Genomic DNA, 26,768 nt, shown 5'->3' with positions numbered 1-26,768 from the left:
GTGTGAAATGTCCCGCAGGCCCCCGAGGGAACGCCGTCCTTCCAGTTCTTCACCGACTTCCACTGGGAGCTGCGGCGGCGGGCCCTCAGACGCTTCCAGCAGGCGGCACGGAAGGTACAGCCGCCTCGGTGCATATGCAAATTGACACGGTCGTGTAGGATGTGCAACACACACACACACACAGTTTCCCTTCATGAGGGAAGCAGGGCGCTTGTTCCCCTCCGGGCGTTTCCATTAATCATATTCTTTACAGTTCAGTCAACTTTACAAGTGGGAACTTTCCGGCGAAGCACGGCATCCGGCCGCCTCGGATTCAATGCTGGAACGTTTGGTGTGGCGTTTGCACGTTTTCTCATGCGCGTAGAAATATGGAACAAAATCAATCGGATTTGAGGGTTTAAAAAAAATTAATAAATAAATGATCACGCGCCTGTGCCAACCTGAGGCTCCTTGTGTCTAAAAAGTACGAGTCTGAGTGCTTCAAAACACACGAAGATAAATGACAGACAAACGGCCCCGAAAGTTTGGAATCTGAGGAGTTCTGTTGGGGGGGGGAGAAAAAAAAACAAAACGTCCTTTTACCGCTCCATCTTTTTCTCCTCTCCAGCAATTCACACCACATTTGTTTTTAAAAAAATTCAATTGAAAACCATGTTTTTTTTTCCCCCTCGACCAATTTTGTGACGCAATAATTGCAACCAGTAATGTCAGAATGGCCAAAAATGTTATTGATTGATTGATTTAATAAGTAGGAAGGGGGGGTGGAAGTATTTTATTATCCCCCGCCGTGGCCGATAGGCCCCGAAGGGGGATCTTGAAACAGTCTCCGTACGTACGTCCGTACATCCGTCCGTTCGAACGTTTCTACCTATAGCTCGGCAACCCCTGGGCCCACAGTGACCAAACTTCACATGTGGATACATCTCAGAGGGGGAAGGGACACTATGGTGACCTTGACCTAATTTGCATATTACGTAGGTCACAGGGTCACGAAGTGCTTAAAAACACCTTTTGGGCTCTGGAGACGTATTTTGACATAGCTTATGAAGAAGACCTTTCAGATTCTACGTAATTATCTACTAGGACCCATGGAACACCCTCTAGTGTACCAAGTGTGCTGCCTTAGAGCTGGCTTTGTGAGAAAATAGAAAGCCCTCCGGCGGGGGATTAGCCGAGCAACGGCCTTCTTGTTATATTTCATTTCATTAAGATAACTGTAAAGGGGGGAGGAAAGAAAAAGGGGGGGAAAAACCCATCAATAATGGCAGTGATTTTAATATCTTCATATCTTTTCACTCCCAGGTCGTGATCCGATGCCGCGTGCAGCGCAGGCTGGCCCGTCTGAAGGCGCTGGAGATCCCGTCGTCACCCAGGAAAGGTTGCGCTCGTCCTCCGTTTAACCTCCTTGCGCATCGTCACCGAGGAGTGAAGCCTATTACCTGAAGGCGAAGCGAACGCCTGGGGGGAAACAGGCTATTTCTATATTTACGGTGCCGCGTGTGCTTTATACAGTGTGTACGGAAACACGTGTGTTGATTGTGAATTCTCCCCCCCCAACTTTTCTTTGCTTCAGCTGAAGAGGAGACGAGAGGTGTGCGAATCCCTCCAGAAAGAGTTTTCCCGTCTACATTCCCCATGTTTACTAGTGAAGAGGATCTCCTGGTGAGTGTGACTCACGGGGGGGGGGGGGGGAACACAAACAAAGAAACAAAAAAACAACTAACAAATTGATGCTAATTACGCAGTCGGGTGAAGATGAGAGCGAGTTATTGTCTGTTTGCTTTCTGCCGCTTTGATTCCACTCCGAACATTTGTCTCCTTGATGATTTGCAGGCCGGCGGTATTCCGGCGGCGCTGCCGGCGGATCCCATGGAGGCGACGGCGAGCACGCACGTTCCTTTCTTCAAGCTCCAGGTACGGAAGCCCAGAGGTCTCTTTTCATTCGTTCTTCACACGAGAGCCCCCCCCCCCAACTCGCCCACGCCGCTCGTTGGTGTTTCCCCAGGTTCCTCAGCGCTACAAGCTCCTGCAGTACGGGAGCGTGTCCACATGGGACGCCTTCACGTCGTATGTCCCCGCCGCCCCGGCCAGGACGCTTCGCGCCGGAGCCGCGGTGAGGATCCCTCGCAAGCACGAAGGCTTAGGGAGATGCGGATTTATGGGGCGCTGCTGCTTTTTGGTTTTGTTTTTACAAAAAAAACAAAAAATAAAGCCCACACAGACGTGTGCAGAGAAAAATATGTTGTATACGTGAACGAAATCGAGAGAACCTGACATTCGTATGGACTGTTGAGGAATTGAATGCTATTAGAGGAGAGTCCCAACTGTACAACTACCAATATGGACAATAAAACTACCAATATGGACAATAAAACTACCAATGCAGACTATAAAACTAGCAATATGGACAATAAAACTACCAATACAGACTATAAAACTACCAATATGGACAATAAAACTACCAATGCAGACTATAAAACTAGTAACATGGACAATAAAACTACCAATACGGACGATAAAACTACCAATATGGACGATAAAACTACCAATACAGACTATAAAACTACCAATACGGACGATAAAACTACCAATATGGACGATAAAACTACCAATACAGACTATAAAACTACCAATACGGACGATAAAACTACCAATATGGACGATAAAACTACCAATACAGACTATAAAACTACCAATACGGACGATAAAACTACCAATACGGACAATAAAACTACCAATACAGACTATAAAACTACCAATACGGACGATAAAACTACCAATACGGACGATAAAACTACCAATATGGACGATAAAACTACCAATACAGACTATAAAATTAATAATATGGACGATAAAACTACCAATACAGACTATAAAATTAATAATATGGACGATAAAACTACCAATACAGGCTATAAAACTACCAATATGGACAATAAAACTACCAATGCAGACTATAACACTACCAATATGAATGATAAAACTATGGACGATAAAATTACTAATATGGATGATAAAACTACCAATGCAGATTATAAAATGACTAATATGAACAATAAAATTACCAATATTGACAATAAAACTACCAATATGGATTATATAACTTCCAATATTGATTATAAAACTGCCAATATGGCCTATAAAACTTCTAATACGGATGATAAAACTACTAATATGAACGATTAAACTACCAGTATGGACTATGAAATTAGACCACACCTCTCTGTTGTTGAGAACTCGTCTACCGGAACATTTACCGAGACTTTGCACACGTCGTGACGACAATCCAGAAAACAGCTGCATGAACAAGTTTCTCTGGATCTTGTTTGGTCAGTAATCCTTTACTTCTTGATTCTTACGTCACCGTCTTAATGTGGCGTCTGAACGTCACCCCCAGATTAAGCGCTGACCTTTGACCTTTCCCCCCCAAAAAACAGGACATTTCAGTGACCAGCAAAGCCGACGCGTCATCTCCCGGGACCTCAGAGGAGCGCGAGGAGGAAACCGAGTTTCCCCGCCTGTCGTTCGCCGCCCCCGCCGCCCTGCTCCGACCAATCCCAGCAAACCCGCTCAGAATCTTCGTGAGCCACCGACCGGGTTGACGTCATGCGTGTGTGTGTGTGTGTGTGTTGGCGCATATTTAATGTGCCGTTCTGCTTTAGAACCCGGCGCCGGGCCTCCAGACGTTCAAAGCGACCCCCAGATACCTGGAGAGCGACCCGGAGTTCCACCTCTGCCCTCTGCCCAGGTAACGCCAAGTCACCGTCAGTCACTCATCCGTGCGGTTCAACACCGCGGTGCATTCAAGTGCTCGCCGTTGTGCAGGAACGCAATCCCCCGGAGCAACGCGCCCGGGATGGAGACGCAAACTCCAGCGACCCAGAAGAAGCTCCCGGTCCATCAGGTCAGATCAGACACAAAGGAAAAAGAGAGAAAAAAACACTTCAAAAAACAAAAAAAAGGTTTCTTACACCAGTGTTTTTTGAGCCAAGGCACACTTTTTTGTTCTCTGTAGCCTCTATTAACAATATAAAGTCATTCTCATCAATGTTTTATCAACAGAAATCAAATAAATACAAGAAAAAAGTATTTCCCAATTACTTTTTGAAAATGCTCCGACTCCATCTCCGTGGAAACGGGGGGAAAAAGTGCAATTGTTTTGAAAACACTCTGACTCTTTTGGAAAATGGGGAAAACGTAACTGTTGCGTAACTGATGCTATGGAAACGGCCAAAACGCAAATAAAAAAAAAAAACAACATGATTTGGTCTTGGTCTCCATGTAAATTGAGACAACGCAACTTTTTGAAAATGCTATGGAAACGACCAAAATGCAAATTTCCAAAAAACAACATGATTCGGTCCCAGTCTCCATGTAAACGGAGACAACTCAACTTTTTGAAAATGCTTTGGAAACGACCAAAACGCACATTTCAAAAAACAACATGGTTCGGTCTCGGTCTCCATGTAAATGGAGACAACGCAACTTTTTGAAAATGCTTTGGAAACGACTAAAACGCAAATTTCAGAAAACAAGGTTCGGTCTCGGTCTCCATGTAAACGGAGACAACGCAACTTTTTGAAAATGTTCCGACTCCATCTCCGTGGAAACGGGGGAAAAATGCAATTTTTTTTGATAACACTGCAGCGAATGTTTTTTTAGAAAAAAATTGGAAATTGGATCATTTCCCACAGCACACCTGACTAGATCTCGCGGAAACACCAGCGGTTGAAAAAACACCGTCTTACACAATCGGATCAATTCTCAGGAGGCGATCCCAGAAGCCATGACGTGGAAGCGTTTCTACTCCCTCGGCGTTCCGTCCAGACCCCCTGCCGTGGACGCGGAGTCTCGCCTCACCAGGTACGTCAGACGTCACTGATTCGCGACGGGCGGCTGAGGTTTGTCACTCTTCCTTTGAGAGCGACCTTACCAACAAGTTGCGGCTGCTTTGCCGCGTCGGGTCCTGGAGGACTCGACACGGCCTGAGAAATTAAGACGCTTTCGTCATTACAGAGGCAAAACCCTCTGGTGACCCTGGCATGAAAACATCGTTTTTCAGAACTTTGACGCGTTTTCCGGAACAAAAACGCAAAAAAAAATTTGTTTTTTTGCATACTCGCTTTAAGCGTTGTGTAAAAGTACGTCTAAAATATCCCAATCACATAGATCAGGGGTGTCGAACTTGATCAGATATTATATTTGCAAGTCACCTGTACCTGGGTGTCGTATTTTTATTCAGGATTAAAACGATTTGTCATCATCTGGAAATATTTTTTTTGAGTTTACGTGTCTAAAGTGTCATTTCACATAAATTGGACACCTTTATTGTGAAAGGTGTTGCGTCATGTGACCCCCATAGATTGCATTGATTAATTCTGACCGAGGGCGGTTTTGAATGTCATTTTTGACAATCCGGTGTTTTTCGATCAGCCTCTGTCAGTTTTCATATTTATACTTTTAAAAACTCCCACGGCGGGCCGGATTAGATCCTCCGGCGGGCCGCTTCTGGCCCCCGGGCCGCACGTTGGACACCCCTGATATGGATGACGATACCGTCCATTATACCGTAGCGCCGACATCCATCCCTCCGACGGGAGACGGCGCTCTCTTCTGGTTCTCGAGCTTCTGATGAAAGAGTAAAGAGGTTGTTTATTTATTTATTTCTTCACTTTCTTTAAAGTCTTTAAAGTCTTAAATCTGAGGATGAGAAGCTTTAATTTCCACGAAACGGCGAGGGTTTTTTGTACGCCGCTACACCCGGTCCGGAGACCTTTTGAGAAATGGGAGCGGCGTGCAGAAAGTAGGCCACGCCGCATGGAGGCCAAACAATGATTTATTCAGCCTTCAGTCTAAATGGACAGTGAATAAGTGATGATATTTGGATGTAGTGTGTTAGGGAACACGGAGACGGGGCTGTCCACTTCGATTCCCCCCCCCCCCCCCTTTCGTCTGTACGCCGTCACAACCGATAGCACTCGGGTTGCGCGGTCTGTCGCTCGTTTCCCTCGGAGTTTCGTGTTCGGGTTCCTCGAGAGATCCCGCGGCGTTCGTTTTGACAAGATGCCCGTTTAATCTGGGCAAACCGCTGCTCGCATGTTGTGCTCTGGAACGCGTGGGTTTTTCCCACTTTCTGCTCTCCCCCCCTCCGGTTTCCTCGCGTTACGTAATCTCCAAAGCAAAGTATTCGCTTTCTTCTTTGTCAGCACTGATCTGCAGGATAACTGGAGGGTTTTTTTTTTTCTCTTTTCTCGCCGTGCAAAAGGGGAATCTTTCTGATTAATCGTCTACTTGCTGCATCGCTGGCCAGGATATCCACAGTTGCAAAAAAAAAAAGAATTGGGAGTTGCGACAAAGCAGCTAGATTAGGTTTGATTACGGTGTTGAATATGTGGCTTGTGGGCCGGGTTGAGATGTTTTCCAGGCCCGGCCCCCATTTGACCTTTGGCCTGAGTTTGTGAAAACCTGGTTGTGTTATGTGAGAAATAACAGACTTTTACCCACATGAGTCTTTAGTTGTTGCACATTTTTAGGGTATAGTGGGATATACTATTATATATTGCGCATTTCAGGGGTGTATTTTATTAGATATTATACATTTCACGGTCATATTTGATTGCGTATTGTATATTTCAGGGATGTAGTGCACATTTCAGGGTGTGTTTTATTAGATATTATACATTTCGCGGTCATATTTGATTGCGTATTGTATATTTCAGGGATGTAGTGCACATTTCAGGGTGTATTTTATTAGATATTATACATTTCGTGGTCATATTTGATTGCGTGTTGTATATTTCAGGGATGTAGTGCACATTTCAGGGTGTATTTTATTAGATATTATACATTTCGTGGTCATATTTGATTGCGTATTGTATATTTCAGGGATGTAGTGCACATTTCAGGGTGTGTTTTATTAGATATTATACATTTCGCGGTCATATTTGATTGCGTATTGTATATTTCAGGGATGTAGTGCACATTTCAGGGTGTGTTTTATTAGATATTATACATTGCGCGGTCATATTTGATTGCGTATTGTATATTTCAGGGATGTAGTGCACATTTCAGGGTGTGTTTTATTAGATATTATACATTTCGCGGTCATATTTGATTGCGTATTGTATATTTCAGGGATGTAGTGCACATTTCAGGTTGTGTTTTATTAGATATTATACATTTCGCGGTCATATTTGATTGCGTATTGTATATTTCAGGGATGTAGTGCACATTTCAGGGTGTGTTTTATTAGATATTATACATTTCGCGGTCATATTTGATTGCGTATTGTATATTTCAGGGATGTAGTGCACATTTCAGGGTGTGTTTTATTAGATATTATACATTGCGCGGTCATATTTGATTGCGTATTGTATATTTCAGGGATGTAGTGCACATTTCAGGGTGTATTTTATTAGATATTATACATTTCGTGGTCATATTTGATTGCGTGTTGTATATTTCAGGGATGTAGTGCACATTTCAGGGTGTATTTTATTAGATATTATACATTTCGTGGTCATATTTGATTGCGTGTTGTATATTTCAGGGATGTAGTGCACATTTCAGGGTGTGTTTTATTAGATATTATACATTTCGCGGTCATATTTGATTGCGTATTGTATATTTCAGGGATGTAGTGCACATTTCAGGGTGTATTTTATTAGATATTATACATTTCGTGGTCATATTTGATTGCGTGTTGTATATTTCAGGGATGTAGTGCACATTTCAGGGTGTATTTTATTAGATATTATACATTTCGTGGTCATATTTGATTGCGTATTGTATATTTCAGGGATGTAGTGCACATTTCAGGGTGTGTTTTATTAGATATTATACATTGCGCGGTCATATTTGATTGCGTATTGTATATTTCAGGGATGTAGTGCACATTTCAGGGTGTGTTTTATTAGATATTATACATTTCGCGGTCATATTTGATTGCGTATTGTATATTTCAGGGATGTAGTGCACATTTCAGGTTGTGTTTTATTAGATATTATACATTTCGCGGTCATATTTGATTGCGTATTGTATATTTCAGGGATGTAGTGCACATTTCAGGGTGTGTTTTATTAGATATTATACATTTCGCGGTCATATTTGATTGCGTATTGTATATTTCAGGGATGTAGTGCACATTTCAGGGTGTGTTTTATTAGATATTATACATTGCGCGGTCATATTTGATTGCGTATTGTATATTTCAGGGATGTAGTGCACATTTCAGGGTGTATTTTATTAGATATTATACATTTCGTGGTCATATTTGATTGCGTGTTGTATATTTCAGGGATGTAGTGCACATTTCAGGGTGTATTTTATTAGATATTATACATTTCGTGGTCATATTTGATTGCGTGTTGTATATTTCAGGGATGTAGTGCACATTTCAGGGTGTGTTTTATTAGATATTATACATTTCGCGGTCATATTTGATTGCGTATTGTATATTTCAGGGATGTAGTGCACATTTCAGGGTGTGTTTTATTAGATATTATACATTGCGCGGTCATATTTGATTGCGTATTGTATATTTCAGGGATGTAGTGCACATTTCAGGGTGTGTTTTATTAGATATTATACATTTCGCGGTCATATTTGATTGCGTATTGTATATTTCAGGGATGTAGTGCACATTTCAGGTTGTGTTTTATTAGATATTATACATTTCGCGGTCATATTTGATTGCGTATTGTATATTTCAGGGATGTAGTGCACATTTCAGGGTGTGTTTTATTAGATATTATACATTTCGCGGTCATATTTGATTGCATATTGTATATTTCAGGGATGTAGTGCACATTTCAGGTTGTGTTTTATTAGATATTATACATTTCGCGGTCATATTTGATTGCGTATTGTATATTTCAGGGATGTAGTGCACATTTCAGGGTGTGTTTTATTAGATATTATACATTGCGCGGTCATATTTGATTGCGTATTGTATATTTCAGGGATGTAGTGCACATTTCAGGTTGTGTTTTATTAGATATTATACATTGCGCGGTCATATTTGATTGCGTATTGTATATTTCAGGGATGTAGTGCACATTTCAGGGTGTGTTTTATTAGATATTATACATTTCGCGGTCATATTTGATTGCATATTGTATATTTCAGGGATGTAGTGCACATTTCAGGTTGTGTTTTATTAGATATTATACATTTCGCGGTCATATTTGATTGCGTATTGTATATTTCAGGGATGTAGTGCACATTTCAGGGTGTGTTTTATTAGATATTATACATTGCGCGGTCATATTTGATTGCGTATTGTATATTTCAGGGATGTAGTGCACATTTCAGGTTGTGTTTTATTAGATATTATACATTGCGCGGTCATATTTGATTGCATATTGTATATTTCAGAGATGTAGTGCACATTTCAGGTTGTGTTTTATTAGATATTATACATTTCGCGGTCATATTTGATTGCGTATTGTATATTTCAGGGATGTAGTGCACATTTCAGGGTGTGTTTTATTAGATATTATACATTTCGCGGTCATATTTGATTGCGTGTTGTATATTTCAGGGATGTAGTGCACATTTCAGGGGTGTATTTTATTAGATTTTGCACATTTCAGGGTAGAAACCCTTATAAACCAACCCTTTTTTGATCTGTCTCAGTAAGACTCACTTCAAAGGGTCCTGGTGGTTTACAAAGGAACTTGTGGTTGGGAACCAGCAGGCGACACGTTGGGACCATTAGACAAAGGTGTGTGTGTGTGTGTGTGTGTCTCCTATAGGAAGGCCATCGATTACAGCACCGATCTCCTTCCGCTGGCTGCGCCGCCCCCCCTCGCCGCCCTCTCCGACGAGCCCACGCCGCTAATGGACTCGGGGTGAGCACCTGCCGTACCCGCTGCATTCACGCTATTGATGTGGAGGTTTCAGAGCGGGATTGTGATGCCGATATTGTGTGTGTGTGTGTGTTCAGGGCTGAGAGCTCTGGAGTCCAGCTGTCACCAGACATGATCAGAGCACAGTTCCTGTCTGCAGAGGCTCCGGTCTCCAATGGCAACGTCGCCGCGGCAACAACAGCCAGGTGAGTCCGCGGCGCGGCCTCTCGATGACTCACACATCCACCGTCCAGAAGAACACGCTAAAGAGGCTCTGATGGGCCCTGATGGATGTCGCAACGCGCGTGTACACACACACATATATATAAAAGTGTATACACTCCAGCGGCAGGCGAACAGGCGTGTTTGGATTGCAGGAGAGGAAGTGCAGCCGATAAACCAAACACCAGGTTAACGAATGTGCACGTGGACTTCCTCTGGCCAACGCCGCTGTCGTTCTGATGAGTGACGTCGTGAACCGTCGTATTTATCTTGTGTGACACGCTTCCTCAATGTGTGTTTCCTGTATATACCTGTACACAAAATACATAATGCAGGTTCAGTAAATACACACCCATCTAGACATATACACATAGACGTACACACGTATAACGAGTTTAACATGAAGTTACTTTCGACTTGTTTTACGATTCTCTATTTTAAGTGAGGAAATTGTTTGATTTTAAGCCGTTTTATTTTATGTGAAATAAATTCAACAAAAGTAAATATTTAAAATGAAATAGTTTTAAATGTTTATTATTTATTTATGTTTTTAAATATATAATTTTATTAAACACTATTCTTCTTATTATTAATATTGTTAATTGTTGTTTTTTTATTATTATAATAAAAAAAATTTTTTTTTATTAATTTACATTGTTGATCTAAAAACATTTATATGCTAGAATTAATCCAAATGTTTAACATGAATTTTTTTTAACACTCTCCTCGTGATCACGTGTCTCCGGCCTCTTTGCAACCGTGCGATGACACTTTTAACTCAAATAAACGTGACGTAGAAATGGCTCCGGGTCACAGGCGCCGGCTGGAGGAGGCCCCCCTCCCCCCGGGGGCCCCCGTTCAACCAGATGGGGAGGAGAGCGACGGCCAGGCTGAGGCGACTGGACGCCGCCAACGGTTCCCCAAACGTACCGACATAGAACATTGTGGTTGAAATGAAAAATCAAAAAAAACCAGCGACTCTGCCCACTCCTCCGCTCCGGCATCGTCAATTATATCTGATCAATTCTCCCATTTCGTATTGCCGCAGAAGAAAAATGTCACTCTTTATAACTGCGTCTTTTTTTTTTTTTTTTTTTTTTACGACTGAGATATATTTACACCGCAAATTCCCACGCCCTCATATTGCCCACAGTCAGCTTTTAGATTTGTTACTGTTCGGATGCTGTTTATTACAGCGACATACATTTGAGACATAAATTCAGCACGTGGTTGTAAAAAAAAAAAAAACTGCTCACACCAGAGAGACCTGATTCCCCTTCGCCTCTAGAGGGAGCTCTAACTCTTTGTTTCTCTCCCCCCCCCCCCACACACACTCACACACAGTAAGGCCTCCACATTGCATTTGTCCTTCAATGAGCGTCTGTAAGTACTCTGTAAGTACTCAGAAAAATAAAAGCACATAATTGCGTCACCATCCAGTAAGATGTGGGGCTGATAAAGGTTTTTTTTTTTTTTTTTTTCCTTTTCTTTGGAGTGTCTATGGAGTCCCTATAGATCCAAATGGAGACGGAACAGCGGTGATTATTGGGTTTGGCGTTCACTTGAGTGTAGTTGGCAGCACTGACGCCCCCCGCAAGCCAACTCGCCTAATGCAGTGCAGCAGGTATTTTAGCGTTTTTATCCACTGAGAAGTGACCCCGTTCCTCTGCAGTTGGTAAAACGGGTTCATGCAAACATGTTTTTTTGTTTTCGTTTTTCCAGCTTTTCGTCTTTGAAAAAAACCCCAACATGATTCCAAACTGAATTCGCTGCAATAAATAGAGACAAATTCAATGGATTGTTGTAATTTCTTGCATGAGTGAAGAAGTCACGTATTTAACGCTACTTAAAAAAAATTTTATTAAAAAAAATGCTCCGACAGAGTCTCCAATTCCACAGGAGGAAAAAGTAACTTTTAGGAAACGTTCAAGCTCTGTATCTGTGGAAAATGGGAATAACACAACTTTTTGAAAAAGCTGGAACGCCGTCTCTGTTGCAAAGGGGAATAAATGTCCATTTTTGAAAAGCTGCGACTATCTGTGAAAACGAGGGACAATGCAAATTTTTGGAAAAAAATGCAGGTCCATCCCCATGGAAATGGGCACAACACAACGTTTTGAAACAAATTGGGTGAAAATGCAACTTTTTAAAAAATGCTCCAACTCTTGTCTCCATTGAAATGGGGAAAATGCAACTTTTTGAAAAAGCTACAACTCCTGTCCATGTAAACGTGAATTTCTTTTTTGAAAAAACTTCAACTCTTTATAAACTAAATGTAACTTTTTGTAAACTTTCTGTCTCTGTGAAAATGGAGAAACCACAACTTAAAAAAAAACCCAAAACAAAACCCTTTCTCCGTGGAAACGGGATGGAACCACGCAACTTTTTGAAAACCCTCTCCGTGAAAGCAGAGACGCATTGTGTGGACTCCTGGCCTGGCATGCCAACGACTTTTGTTTTCATGTAAACGGACGTCGTTTTCAAAACGTTTCCATGTAAACGCATTTTTACTTGAAACGTCGTCGTGTAAGCAAGTCGAGATATTTCGGCCAACGAGTAGAAAACGGGGTATTTGAAGGAGGTAATCCTCAAAATGTGTGGAAATATCCTGAAAACTCAGAACCCCAAAGGTGAGTGAGCATGAGTGTAAATGTGTGCGTTGCCTTTTCAAAACATAAAAAGCCTTAAAAGAATTAAGAATATGGCGTTCATTCTATGACGTAGAGAGAGAACAAAAGGAAACCGCAGAAGAACTCGGACACTTCTTCTTCTGCACTCCATGCGCTCATTTTTCCGCCAACAAAAGGCGTGCAGAAAGAAAAGCTCTTTGGTTCCTCGGTTCAAAAGGTTTTCAAGGCGCTTTTGGCGGAAATGCGTCTCGAATGGAGAGAAAAATGAAGAGCCACAGTCCAGCTTGCGTCGTCTCCCCTTCTTCGTGGAGCTTTCTAAAATACAGCAGACTTTACTTTACCGAAGGTCCACCACCTTCCGCGAAGATGGCTGCTATTATTCTTGCTTTTTGTCCCCCCCCCCCTCTCTGCTTTGAAAAACAAACGAGGCGAAACACTTGAGAAAGTGGCCACGCTTGCCAGAAGACGACCTCCAAAACTCCAAAAGCAGGAGGACAAAAGGGAGCAGGAGGTCATCCGAGACGGAATCTCCAGGGACACGCCGGAACGTTCCCTCCGTCTCCCTTTGTGGCTCCTTGAACGCTCCTCCTCACCTTGGTTTTCAATCCCTTCCACTCACACATCTATTTCGCTGAATTATTCCACTTCCCCAGGTTTTTTTGTTCTGGCCCGTCAGAGATGCAACGTTTTCAGCGACTGAACAAATGTACTTCTCGGCTTTAGCGCGGAAAAGCTTCAAGAACGTTATTTCCTAATATTCCTGAATAGAAAATGGCCGCGTTCGGTGCGGAGGATTCGGGGGTCAGTGCGGTCGACGGACTGCCAGCCGGAGATAGCAAAGAAAAACGACCCCCTATTGCCGAGTCAGCTGTTTATCCAGCGTAAACAAACCCGGGAATGAAGATCGCGACGCCTTTACAGGCTTCAAAAACCACGGCGACTGCCAAGTCCGCTTTGTGTTTTTCCACGTTCCCCTTGAAATCCAAATTCATTACTTCGTACAGAGCTCAAGACGCCATCAAAGTCCAAGAGATTGTATTGGTTACCATGGTGACGGAGGTAAAGTAATGCCCCTAGCCTACGACAGGTATGACAAACTACCGTAGCTGTTAGCCGTTAGCATCGTGTGCTGCGTAATTTAACAAAAGAATCCAAACGCAAAGTAGTTCAGTGCCTTAACGCTAGGGGGCGGGGGCGGGTGGATCGCAAAAACCGCATGCAACTCGTCAGAGGTGTTTATTCTCCAGTTCGGCGTTTGTGGTCATGTTGAGCGACTTGGCACGCAACTTTTTGAAAATGGTTGAAAAAGTGAACGTTTCAGAAACGTTTTAAAGCGTTTATCGTGTATTGTTCTCTCCACGCGTAAATGTGCGTGGTTTCGCTACAGAAACAAACAACGGCACCACCTAGTGGCCTGGCATGAGAACTACACCAGTTTCTGCCATTTTTCTTCATTTTCAAAATGTCGTAAACCTGAAAGTTTCCGTGCTCTTTCCCAGCGTTGTATGAAAACCGACAGAAGTTAAACCATTTGTTGTTTGTCTTTTTTTGCCAAATGCAATATTTTCAGTAACAATGTATTGATGCTTAACGGTAAAATGATAATTAACGGTGTTATATTCTTGGTAAGGAATATGACTGCATACATCCATCGTCCAGTTTTCTTTTTCTTTCATCTGCACTTTTTAAAAAAGGTCCACAAAGTGGATTCTAATCGTTTCATTTCATTGATTGTCCACTTCAGTCACTTAAATGACCACGGTCACTTTGAAGTGATTCCTGCCACTTGTCGTCGAATCATATCGTCGATTTTTGCGCCGCGTAAAAAACGCCATTTGTGTCTTTGAAAGAGCGTCTCTGTCTTCCCCTCTATGGCCGCCGGCTCTCTGTCGTAATCTTGTGGAAATTAAGATACGACTTACTCCTTCGGCTGTCGGCTTTTCTGGATCTCGGCTCAAGTTATTCTGCATGAATGAAAAAAACCAAACAAAAACGGAGTGATTGACGTCTTGTCAGGAGGCGCCGCTCGTTTCTCTCCAACACTCCCCGATTGAGGCGTTCATAAGAGAGAGCTTCCACTTAGCGGCCTCCGTCGCCGAGGCTCTTGTGTTTGCAGCGTTAATGTGTTGTGTTTGTGAAATGTCAGCGTTCCACGGCCCCCTGACACGGCCCGCGGCGATGCAAATGACGGGATTCTGAGTCATCTCCGGCGCGAACGCGATCACGATCACTCGCCGCCGCTTTCTGAAAATTATTACTCCTCCACTAAATGGCTTCAGTCTATTAAATATGCAGGAGCGACAGAGATCTCTTCAGAGTAGGAAGGAGGAAGGGGGTGTTTAAAGAGTGATGAGGAATTCGGCGACGCTTGAATTAATGGTCTTTAGCTGATTGGACCGGACTGGAGCCGGGCGGCGGGGCTCCGGGATCCTCGGCGGATTCGTCATGTTTACAAACGACACTCGGACTCTCGGATGTCTTTTTTTTTTTTATGGCGGTTTAGATTTCGGCGGGGTCCACGTCGGACTGACATATTAAGGAACCAGTCATGCCGAATCGGTAATTCGAAACGGTACCAAGCCTCGTTTCCACTGCACAGAATGTGACGGTTCGGGTTTTCGCGCGTCCCAACTGCCAAAGTTGTGGTGGGTACCGAAAGAATGGTATCCAAGGGTTACCACATTTCCGTTGGGGTACCCAGCAGCCGTCTGCTGATCGGTCAGGGATTTACTCTGACGGACAAAACCTGCCTACATTTTAACCGTACATGCAACGGTGCTCAGAACCACTGAAAACACAGCTTTCAAAAAAAAAAAAAAAAAAAGTGCATTACCATGGAAACGGTGGCTCAGTACCTGGACTATAACAACAAGTTGGGACTCCCAGTCCACACTCTCCTGGGACTTTGTAGTTTTTATTTTGACAGTCATAGGAATGTCTGTGTTCTCAAATTAACATTTATACAGTAGCTGATTGTTCTCTGTATTTGTGTATGTATGGATGATAAAACTACCATTATGGACTATAAAACTACCATTATGGACTATAAAACTACCATTATGGACTATAAAACTACCATTATGGATGATAAAACTACCATTATGGACTATAAAACTACCATTATGAACGATAAAACTACCATTATGGATGATAAAACTACCATTATGGACTATAAAACTACCATTATGGACGATAAAACTACCATTATGGACTATAAAACTACCATTATGGATGATAAAACTACCATTATGGACTATAAAACTACCATTGTGGATTATAAAACTACCATTATGGACTATAAAACTACCATTATGGATGATAAAACTACCATTATGGACTATAAAACTACCATTATGTACTATAAAACTACTAATATGGATGATAAAACTACCAATATGGATGATAAAACTACCAATATGGATGATAAAACTAGTAATATGGGTGATAAAACTCCCAATATTGACTAAAAAATTTGCAATATGGACAATAAAACTTCCAATATTGACTATAAAACTCCCATTAAGGATGATATAACTACCATTATGGAGACATCGAGCAATCAGACCATCCATTATTGGACTATAATCGAAATTTCGTGGACACGTTTAAAAACCCAAGGTATGTAGACTTCACAGGTTGATTCAAACTATCCCAACTTTTTCTGCTTTTTTCCCCCCGGAGATTCCCGGGGGGAGTTGGGTCCAACCTGTCCCCCTCTAACGTCGCCAAGAGCTGTTCTACCCCTCGGATCAAAAGAGCTGACCCATTTCCGTGTCGTCCTCGTTCAGTCCAGCAATCTTCTTCATATCGGTAACGTTTAAAGAGCTGGTCCGTACAGAAGTCTGCATTTGGAGTCCTTGTCAGTGTGAATATGTCTTCCTGCATTGGGAGCCTTGCTTTCATTTCCCATCGTGAGGGTTGTGCACTGTAGCATTAAATAGGCCACTGTCAAAAAAAAAATGTTTATTTCAGATAGGGACGGGAGAGAGTAGGCAGGCCTTTACCTTGCATTAAGGTATTCCTGGAAGCCTGGGCAACAAAACACCAACAGCAGGGTTGTGTCGTCGGATTTCACGCCTTGAAAGAAATCCCACTTTGTACCCTTGAAATTTCACAACACTTTGTCGACCCGGTCCAAAACAAGCCCGTCAATCATCCGACTGTTCTCCATCCAGCACGGTTTTCCCGGGAGAAGGGGAGCTATTTTTAACCCGGCTTAAGGTGGAGCTTCGCGAGACGTCGGGGTCGAGACCCGAATCGCTGCGGCTCGTGGACAACGAGCGCCAGCGCCCTATTAAGACTGTCCCCCGCGAGACCTCGCGTCCCGAGCCATGGCAATCTCGCGAAATTGCCGTGGCTCGTCAACAAAATGCGTGCCCCCGACGACCACCCACCCCCCCCCCCCGCTCTGACAGAATTCACTCCCCTTTCTGTGGCTCGTACTCGGCAAATGAAGTGCCTGTAATTCACAGTGCAATTCAAAGGACAATACGTTGCCATAGAAACATGGAAACGTTGAAGGTACGTCCTTCTCATTCGTCATCCAGCCGGGCCAGTCGTACCAGATTCTCTGAAATGATTTGAATGTCTTCAAAGGCCTTGATCTCGACGGCGGCGCCTAAAAGTGTCACGGTGCAGCGAGGATGTGAGGAGTAGATGTGCTGCGGCGCGGCGACGTGGAGGGTGGGGGGGGGGTTGAAACGATCCTCAGACGTTGTTTCAGGTGCACAGACGACAGGAAGTAACCGTACGGTTCACTTTGAATGGGCCGTGACCCAAATCCGTGCTTTTGTTTTTGTCAGAACGGTCTAGTAAGGAAAGAGTTACTGAAAAGGCCTTTTTGAAAAAAACTTTTTGAAAATGCTCCGTCTCCATGGAAACGGAGGGAAACATAACTTTTTGAAAACGCTCCATAATCCGGCCGACAGTGTAACTTTTGTAAAATGTTCCCACTCTGTCTCTGTGGAAAACCAGGGAAACCGTATAACATTTTGAAAATGTTGAAACAGGACGAAAAATGCAACTTTTTGAAAAAGCTCAGACTCTGTTGAAACGTGGGAAAATGCTTCTTTTTGAAAATATTCCCACTCTGTCTCCATGGAAATGGAGTGGAAATGCAACTTTTTGAAAATATTCCTACTCTGTCTCCATGGGAACAGCGAAAATGCTACTTCTTGAAAAAGCTCAGACTCTGTTGAAATGTGGGAAAATTCATCTTTTTGAAAATGCTCTGATTTGGTCTCCCTGGAAATAGTGGAAATGCAACTTTTTTGAAAATATTCCTTCTCTGTCTCCATGGGAACAGGGAAAATGCTACTTTTTGAAAATGCTGCGCCTCAGTAGAAACGGTAGAAAACGCCACTTTTTGAAAATGCGCCGACTTATTCTCCCTGGAAAAGGAGGGGAAATGCAGCTTTTTGAAAATATTCCTACTCTGTCTCCATGGGAACAGGGAAAATGCTACTTTTTGAAAATGCTGCGCCTCAGTAGAAATGGTAGAAAATGCCACTTTTTGAAAATGCGCCGACTTATTCTCCCTGGAAAAGGAGGGGAAATGCAGCTTTTTGAAAATATTCCCACTCTGTCTCCATGGGAATGGGGGAAACGCCACTTTTTGAAAATGCTCCGACTTGGTCTCCCTGGAAACGGGGTCAAAAAAGCTAGTTTTCGAAAATGTTCCCACTCTTGTCTCCATGGGAACGGTGCTCTTATAGCGTATTGTTCTCTGCGTGCATGTGTTGACAAACAGCACCCACTTGTGGCACAACATGCCAACTACGCCATTGTCAGTGTTTCTACTGTTTCCATGGAAATGGACATCGTTTTTGAGACTTTGCCGCGTGAACACAAAACTTTTCTTAAGATTTTATTACTCGTCACTTCTAATTGACCTTTATCTCGTCCAAACTTCTACTATTGTGCTTTTTTTTTCTTTCTTTTTCTTCTTTTATTTTGTCCAATGACGCCGTTTCTCCCCCCATTTACCAGCCAACAAGGGAAACGGCAACTCCATTTTCAGGAGAACACGCAATAATTTTCCAGTTCAGCCTAATAATTTAGCTCACAAATAAGCATCATGAATTCCAAGAAGCAAATCCTGAGTATTAATAGTATTCATTGGAGTAAGATGAAAGCACTAATTAGTTGCAGTGTTCTTGTCTTCAGTGGTTTGCCACGATTGCCCTGTTTCTGTAATATCCTTGATAATGGTTTTTAATTAGGGTTATTAGAGAGCCTCGAACCTGCTTTTTTTTTCTTTTTGGCCTAAATCCCGCGCCACTGGCCGAGCTAATCCTTTGATACGAGTGAGAGAACGAGCTCCTCTCGCTTCGCCCTGGGTGTGAAAAGCACCGCTCGGGCTTTTCATTGTGGCGTGAGATAATTCGAGGAAAAAAAAAAAACCCTTAAGTGGTCCTAACATCTCCGGAGTTCTTGGAAATGAAAGCCCCGGCCTGGATGACGGCGGCTTCAACCCCCGACTCCGCCCCGGCTCGCCCGCGAAAACCCAAGAGAGGCGCCGTCACTTAAAAGACTCAAACGGCTCTTGTTGAGGAGCCCGGAGGGGGGAGAGAGTGGCTTTCAGTGACGGACACGCCGAGTGCTACACGCCCCCCCCCCCCCCCACCACCACTTTCAATGCAACACAGCAAAACAACACGGCGGGGGGAAAGTGGTTACCAGCTGCTTGTTTACCGCTAATTAGCTCCGTAACCGCGGCACAAGCGCGGTAAAGTAAGCTTTACAGGCTCGGAGCTATGTGTCCAATTACCCAGCTAGAAAAAAGAAGAAAGAAAAAAAAAAAAGCCCATCGTAGCCCGGCTGTGTTCCCTCTGAGTGTTTACACAACAGCCACCACTTCCACATTGTTTTTCTTCTTCAGTAGTCTTCTTTTTTTTTCTCCTCGCACAGACGGAGAAACGAAAAAATGCTGATCACAATAACACGTCTTTTTATTTGTGTCTTAAAGCTTAAAATAATCCCTCTTGCCTCGCGATGGCTCCGGATTAGCAGGGAGCGGCGCTTGGCGCGTTGCGATGAACGAACGGGAAATGGGGAAGCGCCACTTTTTGAAAATGCTTCATCTCCCTGGAAATGAGGGAAAACGCACCTTTTTGAAAACCCGTCTGTCTCCTTCGAAATGAGGGAAAACGCCATTTAGGTTTTTTTTTTGTAAACACTGTGACTCCATCTCCATAGCAATGAGGGGAAGACGCAAATTTTTGAAAATGCTCAAGCTCCGACTCCATAGAAATGAAGGAAAATTCTACTTAAAAAAAAAAAAAACTGACTTCATCTACATGGAAATGAGGGAAAACGCCATTTAGGTTTTTTTGTAAATGAAGGAAAACAACTTTGGCTCTGTTTCATGGAAACAGGGAAAAACGCAACTTTTTGATGTAAACCCCCCCCCCCCCCCAAAAAAAAAAAACCAACAACAACCTCTGACTTCATCTAAATAGAAATAAGGGAGGACTGCAACTTTTTGAAAAATCTTGAGCTCTGACTCCATGGAAATGAGGGGAAAACAACTTTTTGAAAACACTCCGACAGCGTCTCATGGAACCATGGGAAAATGCAACTTTTTGAAAATTCCCCGACTCCACATCCATGGAAACGGGGAAAGTGCAACTTTTTAAAAAATGCTCAATTTCTGTGGAAACGAGGCGGGGGTAGGGGAACACAGTAGGAACACAACTTTCTGAAAACTCTGGGCTTCGTTGGCAGTCGACACGACGTACGAGCCAGAAGTCCACCTGCTCTTTGCGCCGAAGCGTGGACGTCGCTTCCCGGCCTCCATAATCGGCGCCGCCGCCGCGCGTCGGGAGCGGAACGCCGGGATGAACGTTCTTTTCCCGGAGGATCTGCTGCCAGATGCCGCGGCTTCCAGCTCATGCCGGAAGAGTGCAGGTTGACAAGATTGATTGAGCTTCCCGACGCGAACAGACGAATCGCATTTTCAGTAAAAAAACAAAACAAAACCAAAACAAACAACAGCAGCGATATCTCAATCGTGCTGCACTGCAGGAGCAGCGGCACCAACTCCGACTCCAACAAGAAAACTGTTTGGAATAAAGGGAAAGTTAGTGGTTTTGTATTGAGACGTCGTTTACTCGAGAGGGTTTTTCGTTTTTCAGTGGGACATTAATGCAAAAACTCCCACGTGGGGAATCTACCGATCGATTAAAAGCACGGGTCGCTAATCGATACCTTATTATCTGGCGACATATGTGTCATAATGCCAGCGACTTATCGGTTATTTTTAAATGTCTCGCCGGCGTCCGTGGCAGTTCGGTTCAAAGGCGCTTGTCGTTTAAATGGCAACTTTATATAAGAGTTCAAATTTGGATTTATTTTTCTCGGTATTCAAACTTTATCTAAATCCCCGCCCCCCCCCCCCCCCCTGGTTGATAATGAATGTAAATGCAGCACTTTACCACACATTTATTGATGCATTATGATGTTAATGCGTCCTTCCAACCGCAGCGACACTGAGCGTTGTAACCCCCCCCCCCCCTTACCCCCCCGAAAATTAATTTAATGCACCGTCTCGCGACCGTCATTACGGACGCACAAGGTCGGCTCGTCTCTGCGATGACTGTCGACGCCGTCACTGAACCGTGAAACTGTGAAATACAAACTCACAGCTTGGTTGTGTGCCCGGCGCCGGATTGACGCTATATATATATATTTATTTATTTTTCCCGCTCTCTTTTCTTTTTTTTTGGAGAATGCGCGAGCTTTACTTTTTTAAACCACTGCCAGATTTGAGGGACGGCGCTCCGGCTGGGCTCCGACAAAAACCTGGAGTTTGGATTCGCATCCAAGGCAGAAGCTTGTTTAAAAAAATCTATCAATCAATCAATCAATAAATCCTCCGGGAGCTTGTGTTCCTCTCCTGTCGAAGTGAGATTCAACACGACCTTCACAGCTATGACGTTCCCTCATCCCGAACAGGGATTGTTGTTTTTTTTTTTTGTTTTTTCCTTTCCCTTTTTTGTTTTATTTTGAAAAGCACACTTGGCGATGCTTCATCTCCCGCCGTGCGCCTCGCTACTAAACCAGAGTCGTCGGCAAACTTTGGCGTTTGAAACCAAAGAATTAGCTCGTCTTGACCAAAACAAAAAACCCGTCGGCGTCAAATCCAGATTGTAAAGCTTCATTTTTGGGTGTAAATCTAACCCTGAGGCCTTCTGGGTAATGGAGAGACAGACGGAGAGAGAGAGAGAGACGCCGTCGCAAACACTCCAGAGCAAATATTACACCTCGGATGGAGCCAGTGTTTGCAGAAACATGGGCTCCGTCGTGGCTGGGAAAATATCGATAATTGCCCATATGCAGACCCCCACCCCACCTCCTACCACCCCCACCCCCACCCGCTAACAACCCCCGAGGCGTAGCGAGCCGCTGGGACGCTACGGAACCAGGCACCAAAAAAAACAAAAAAGAGAAAGAAAGGCAAATGGAATAACTCGTAACAGTTTCTGCAATTATGCTGTGGAATCAATTTATGCAGAGAACAAAGAGGATGGAATAAGTACAAATCCAATAATATTGAAGGTCGGGATGGGGGGGAGGAGGGGTGGGGGGGAACAAACAACAACAACAAAAAAACAAAACAAGAGGGGCTTTAGTGGAAAATAAAAATGAGCCCGCCTCTGTTCATCTATATTCTAGAGAAAGTGTTTTGTACATGCGGAGGTGCGTCACAGTCCACAGTAATCCTGTCACCTCAGTCCAGATTGGTGCAAAAAATAAAAAAAACTACAATCATCTGGTTACCTAAGAGCACTTTTTTTTTTTTTTTTTTTTTTTTTTTTTTATACAGTGAAACATGATCATGACATAGTTGTTGCCTTTATTACATAAACTCCAGTGCAGATGGTGGGTGGGCTTTTTTAATTTTTTTTTTACTTTTAAGGTGGTGTGACGAGGGCCAAAATGTGTCGTCTTCTCTTCTCTGTAATCTCTAATCTATTTCCGCAATCGTCGGTACAAAATAAAATATTAAACATTTGAACATCGCATTTAAATTTTCGGGTCAATCTTGTTACGTTATATTTTGGTTTTTATTATGTCATATTTTAAAACAATTTGGGACATATCAGGCTCTGTGTTACCTCGTTATGGTTACTAGCAAGTAGCTAACGCTAACGCTAGCTCCGACTAACGTAACATAACTTAACATAACTAACTGTTACATTCATATTATAATGAATTTATTCAGTGTATCTGGGATCTTTATGTTTTTTATCAACGTGTGGGAGCTTCAGAGTGAGTATCCATTACCAGGGGGAGTGGTTATTCCCCCCCCCCCCCCCCCCGTGATGTCACAAAGGGAAAATCCCTGATTGGGTGAACGTATGCATGTGTTCAATCTAGATCAGAGGTCAGTAACCTGTCCCCTGGAATGGCTCGCTGACATTTTCAGAAAATATGTTTGTAAATAACGATTTTGCTATCATTTATGTTTGTTTGGTTTTTTTTGGCATACCAAATTGGTTTTTTTTACAGAAATAAATTAATAGTGGCTAAAAACAGTTAATTAAGTAAAATGGCTAGGATAGCTAGAATTGGACCCCCGAAAAACGCTCAAAAGCTCAAACTACTCAAATAATAATCTAATACGGAGGAAAATGGATGTAAAAAGGGAGAAAAGGAGGGAAAAATGAGGAAAAATAGAATAGTTAAATAGCTCAAGCGGCAAAAATAACCAAGATATATAAAATAGCTAAAGTAACTAAAAGTAACAACTGAATTATACCCATTGCATTTTAGAATTGCGAAAAAGAAAAAAGCAGGCTCTTTTGGCGATCACTTCACCGACCAACCAGGACTGTGACGACATTTTAAAAAGTGATCATTTAATCAAAAATTCTTTCTATTTCCAGGCCGTTTTCCCCGCCTGCACGAGTGAGAAACTTGTTTCTTTTCACGCTGCTAATTGGCAACTAGCGGCGCCTCTCCGATTTATTTAAAGATACAGGCTGGCGGTGTCGTCACAAGCCCCACCCCCCCCCCCCCTCCCCCCCTCCCCCCTCCCCCCATCCACATCTCACACAACTCGATTTAACCTCGCCAATTTCGATATCATCTCATCTGCGGCCGTCACATGATGGCGAGCGACCGAGGGGCTTCCATCTTGTGGAGCGACGCACTTCACAGTCGGCGGTGGCGTTAAACACAGCGGGGGAGGGGTGAAGGGGGTGGGGGTGGGGGGGGGGCTGCAGGCGAGGAGTCAAGAAAAGGTCACGAAATGACAAAAGGGAGCAGTAAAGGGCGAATAAGCGAGAGATAGAGACGAGAGACAAGGGGATCGGGCACATTTGCTCTTGTGTGTGTTTAATTTGGTAATAAATGATCATTTGCTCCAGAATAAAAGCGCCAAAATGTATTTCTCAATATGTAAACCTTTCATCTGCTGATTCGCAGATTTCTTAAACGTGAAAACCCGCGGCTACGACTTTTCTGGGCGTTCCATGGAGGACAAATAACAAAAGGTTCTGTCGGGTATATTTTCAAACAACACATCACTCCGTCTTCCAAAGTAAGTGCAAAATAAACTGCTTTTTTTTTTTTTTTTAAGCTCGTAGATTCTCAGTCGATGATAAATAAGAGCGTGTCTAAACGTTTCAAAATAATAAAAAAAAAGACGTCAACAAACCTGGACAAATTTGCAAAAATGTCCCGAAATGTATTTTTTAATGTGCATTTGAAAGTACCTCAGCGTCTCGTAGAAACAAACCCCAACCGACTTTAAGCCAATCAGCGAGCAGATCTGGCGACGGGCGGTTCCAAAAAAGCGCCACAAGTCCTCTGGTTTAATTTCACACGTCATTCACTCTGGTGTCAATCAGTAATTAGTGAGATCCCGACGAAGCCCCGCCTCCTCGGGGGGGGGGGGGGGGGCATGTGGGCGTCGACCTATTTTGAAGCGATGGGTTTATTGATGTCTTTACTCTCTCGTGCTCTGGCGCCCTCTGTTGGCCCGGCGACCGCTGGTACCGACGGAACGCGAGCACGTCGCGCATCGTCTCCGTGGATAAAAAGCGCCCGCTAGCGACGCTAGCGGCGGCCGAGCCGAGCCGCCTTTTAAATAAGTGGAATGCTTTCAATTAAAAGCGCGCTTCAGAGCTGGCCTAAGTGGGATTTACGCCGCCGGGCTTCATCAGTGTGTGCGCGCCCCGCGGGAGGGATTAGGGCCCATCGTGCAGATTTAATCTCCGATACAGATTATGACTCGCGTTTTTTTTTTTTCTACGAAAGGCTCCGCCGCCGTCGGATGTGGCGGTGAAGCCGTCCGTCCCCCGCGAGGCTTACCTTTTTAATTTTCAAACCGCCGCCTCCCCGCGCCTGATTTTCAATTTTTTTTTTTTTAATATCGGTCCAAAACGCCCGAGGCGTGACGGAGAGACGAGACGTCAACTGTGGCTCCCGTTCAGGCCTTATTAACGCCTTCCCCGCTAACGCGCGGGTGCGGTGGCGCCCGGGGGGGGGGGGGGGGGGAGAGATCTTCACACGTTGGCGCGCTAGCAGGGCCTCGTCAAACCGCTCTGCCTCGGCCGTGAACTTTTTATCTCCTTAAGTCTTTTCTTTGACGCGATAAACACTTGAGTCCGTGCGTCCGAACTCCACTCGTCCAGATTGTCCCCCGTCACGGCGCCGTTCAGGCCAGCAATTGTCTCGTCACACGCCCGTTTTGTTTTTTTCCTTTATTTCTTTCTACTCTTTAGAAAATGAGTCACGGCCCATTTCCCTCCGGAAAACCATTCCTTCCACCTACACAAACAAGATATGAAAACTTATGCTATAAAATCCTATAATAATTCGTAATCATCTCACCATTTAAGCTTACTATCTCATAATTATGACTTATTGTCTCATAATTATGACTTACTATTGCATAATTATGTCTTACTATCTCATAATTATGACTTCCTATTGCAAAATTATGACTTACTGTTGCATAATTATGACTTACTGTTGCATAGTTATGACTTACTGTTGCATAATTATGACTTACTATCTCATAATTATGACTTCCTATTGCAAAGTTATGACTTACTGTTGCATAATTATGACTTACTGTTGCATAATTTTGACTTACTATCTCATAATTATGACTTACTATCTCATAATTATGACTTCCTATCACATAATTATGACTTCATATTGCAAAATTATGACTTACTGTTGCATAATTATGACTTACTGTTGCATAATTATGACTTCCTATCACATAATTATGACTTACTATCTCATAATTATGACTTCCTATCACATAATTATGACTTCCTATCACATAATTATGACTTCCTATCACATAATTATGACTTCCTATTGCAAAATTATAACTTACTGTTGCATAATTATGACTCACTATCTCATAATTATGACTTCCTATCTTAAATTATGACTTTCTGTTGCATAATTATGACTTCCTCTCACATAATTATGACTTACTAGCTCATAATTATAACTTGAAATAAACTATTTATTCAGGTAAATACATGAAAAGTTTGGTATTGTGGACATGCAACGGTCTCCAGCGTTCACACATGACAATAATAGATGCGAGCGCGCATGCAGCACATAAACATAGTCGGCTGTTTGACTTTTTCTTTTTTTTATTTAAAAATTCCATCCACCTTCCTTTTCTCTCACACACACACACACACACACACACACACACACACACACACACACACACACACACACACACACACACACACACACACACACACACACACACACACACACACACACACACACACACACACACACACACACACACGGAGGCTGTTCATCATCGCAGCACAGTTGGAGTCTGCTTCAATCCATCAAGTCAATTCTTTTTTCTTTTTTTTTTTTTTTCATTCGGCATTAAAAAAAGAAATCTAAAGGAAAAAACCTCTCGCAACAAATCACCGGGAAGTAAATTGGAACCTCCGTCTATATTGGGAGTGTAAATGTCCCCTTAACCTATGTATGTATACGTGTGTGTGTGTGTGTGTGTGTGTGTGTGTGTGTGTGTGTGTGTGTGTGTGTGTGTGTGTGTGTGTGTGTGTGT

General features: G+C 43.2%; 1 protein-coding gene across 1 annotated transcript in view; it reads left to right on the top strand.

Moving 5' to 3' along the window:
- Window positions 1-26,768, top strand: part of cfap221 (cilia and flagella associated protein 221) — a 57,824-nt gene that overhangs the window by 11,786 nt on the left and 19,270 nt on the right. The window contains exons 14-25 of the mRNA XM_080520184.1: window positions 19-114; window positions 1,303-1,425; window positions 1,513-1,531; window positions 1,574-1,662; window positions 1,834-1,914; window positions 2,006-2,113; window positions 3,438-3,581; window positions 3,663-3,748; window positions 3,826-3,904; window positions 4,769-4,863; window positions 9,756-9,851; window positions 9,947-10,054. Of these exons, the coding sequence (XP_080376310.1) occupies window positions 19-114; window positions 1,303-1,425; window positions 1,513-1,531; window positions 1,574-1,662; window positions 1,834-1,914; window positions 2,006-2,113; window positions 3,438-3,581; window positions 3,663-3,748; window positions 3,826-3,904; window positions 4,769-4,863; window positions 9,756-9,851; window positions 9,947-10,054 (1,124 nt within the window). The remainder of the gene's footprint in view (window positions 1-18; window positions 115-1,302; window positions 1,426-1,512; window positions 1,532-1,573; window positions 1,663-1,833; window positions 1,915-2,005; window positions 2,114-3,437; window positions 3,582-3,662; window positions 3,749-3,825; window positions 3,905-4,768; window positions 4,864-9,755; window positions 9,852-9,946; window positions 10,055-26,768) is intronic.

Source organism: Blennius ocellaris, assembly GCF_963422515.1.
Source record: "Blennius ocellaris genome assembly, chromosome: 24".
Taxonomy (NCBI): Eukaryota; Metazoa; Chordata; class Actinopteri; order Blenniiformes; family Blenniidae; genus Blennius; species Blennius ocellaris.
Note: the sequence above shows the minus strand (reverse complement) of the source record. Positions and strands in the feature narration are given on the sequence as shown.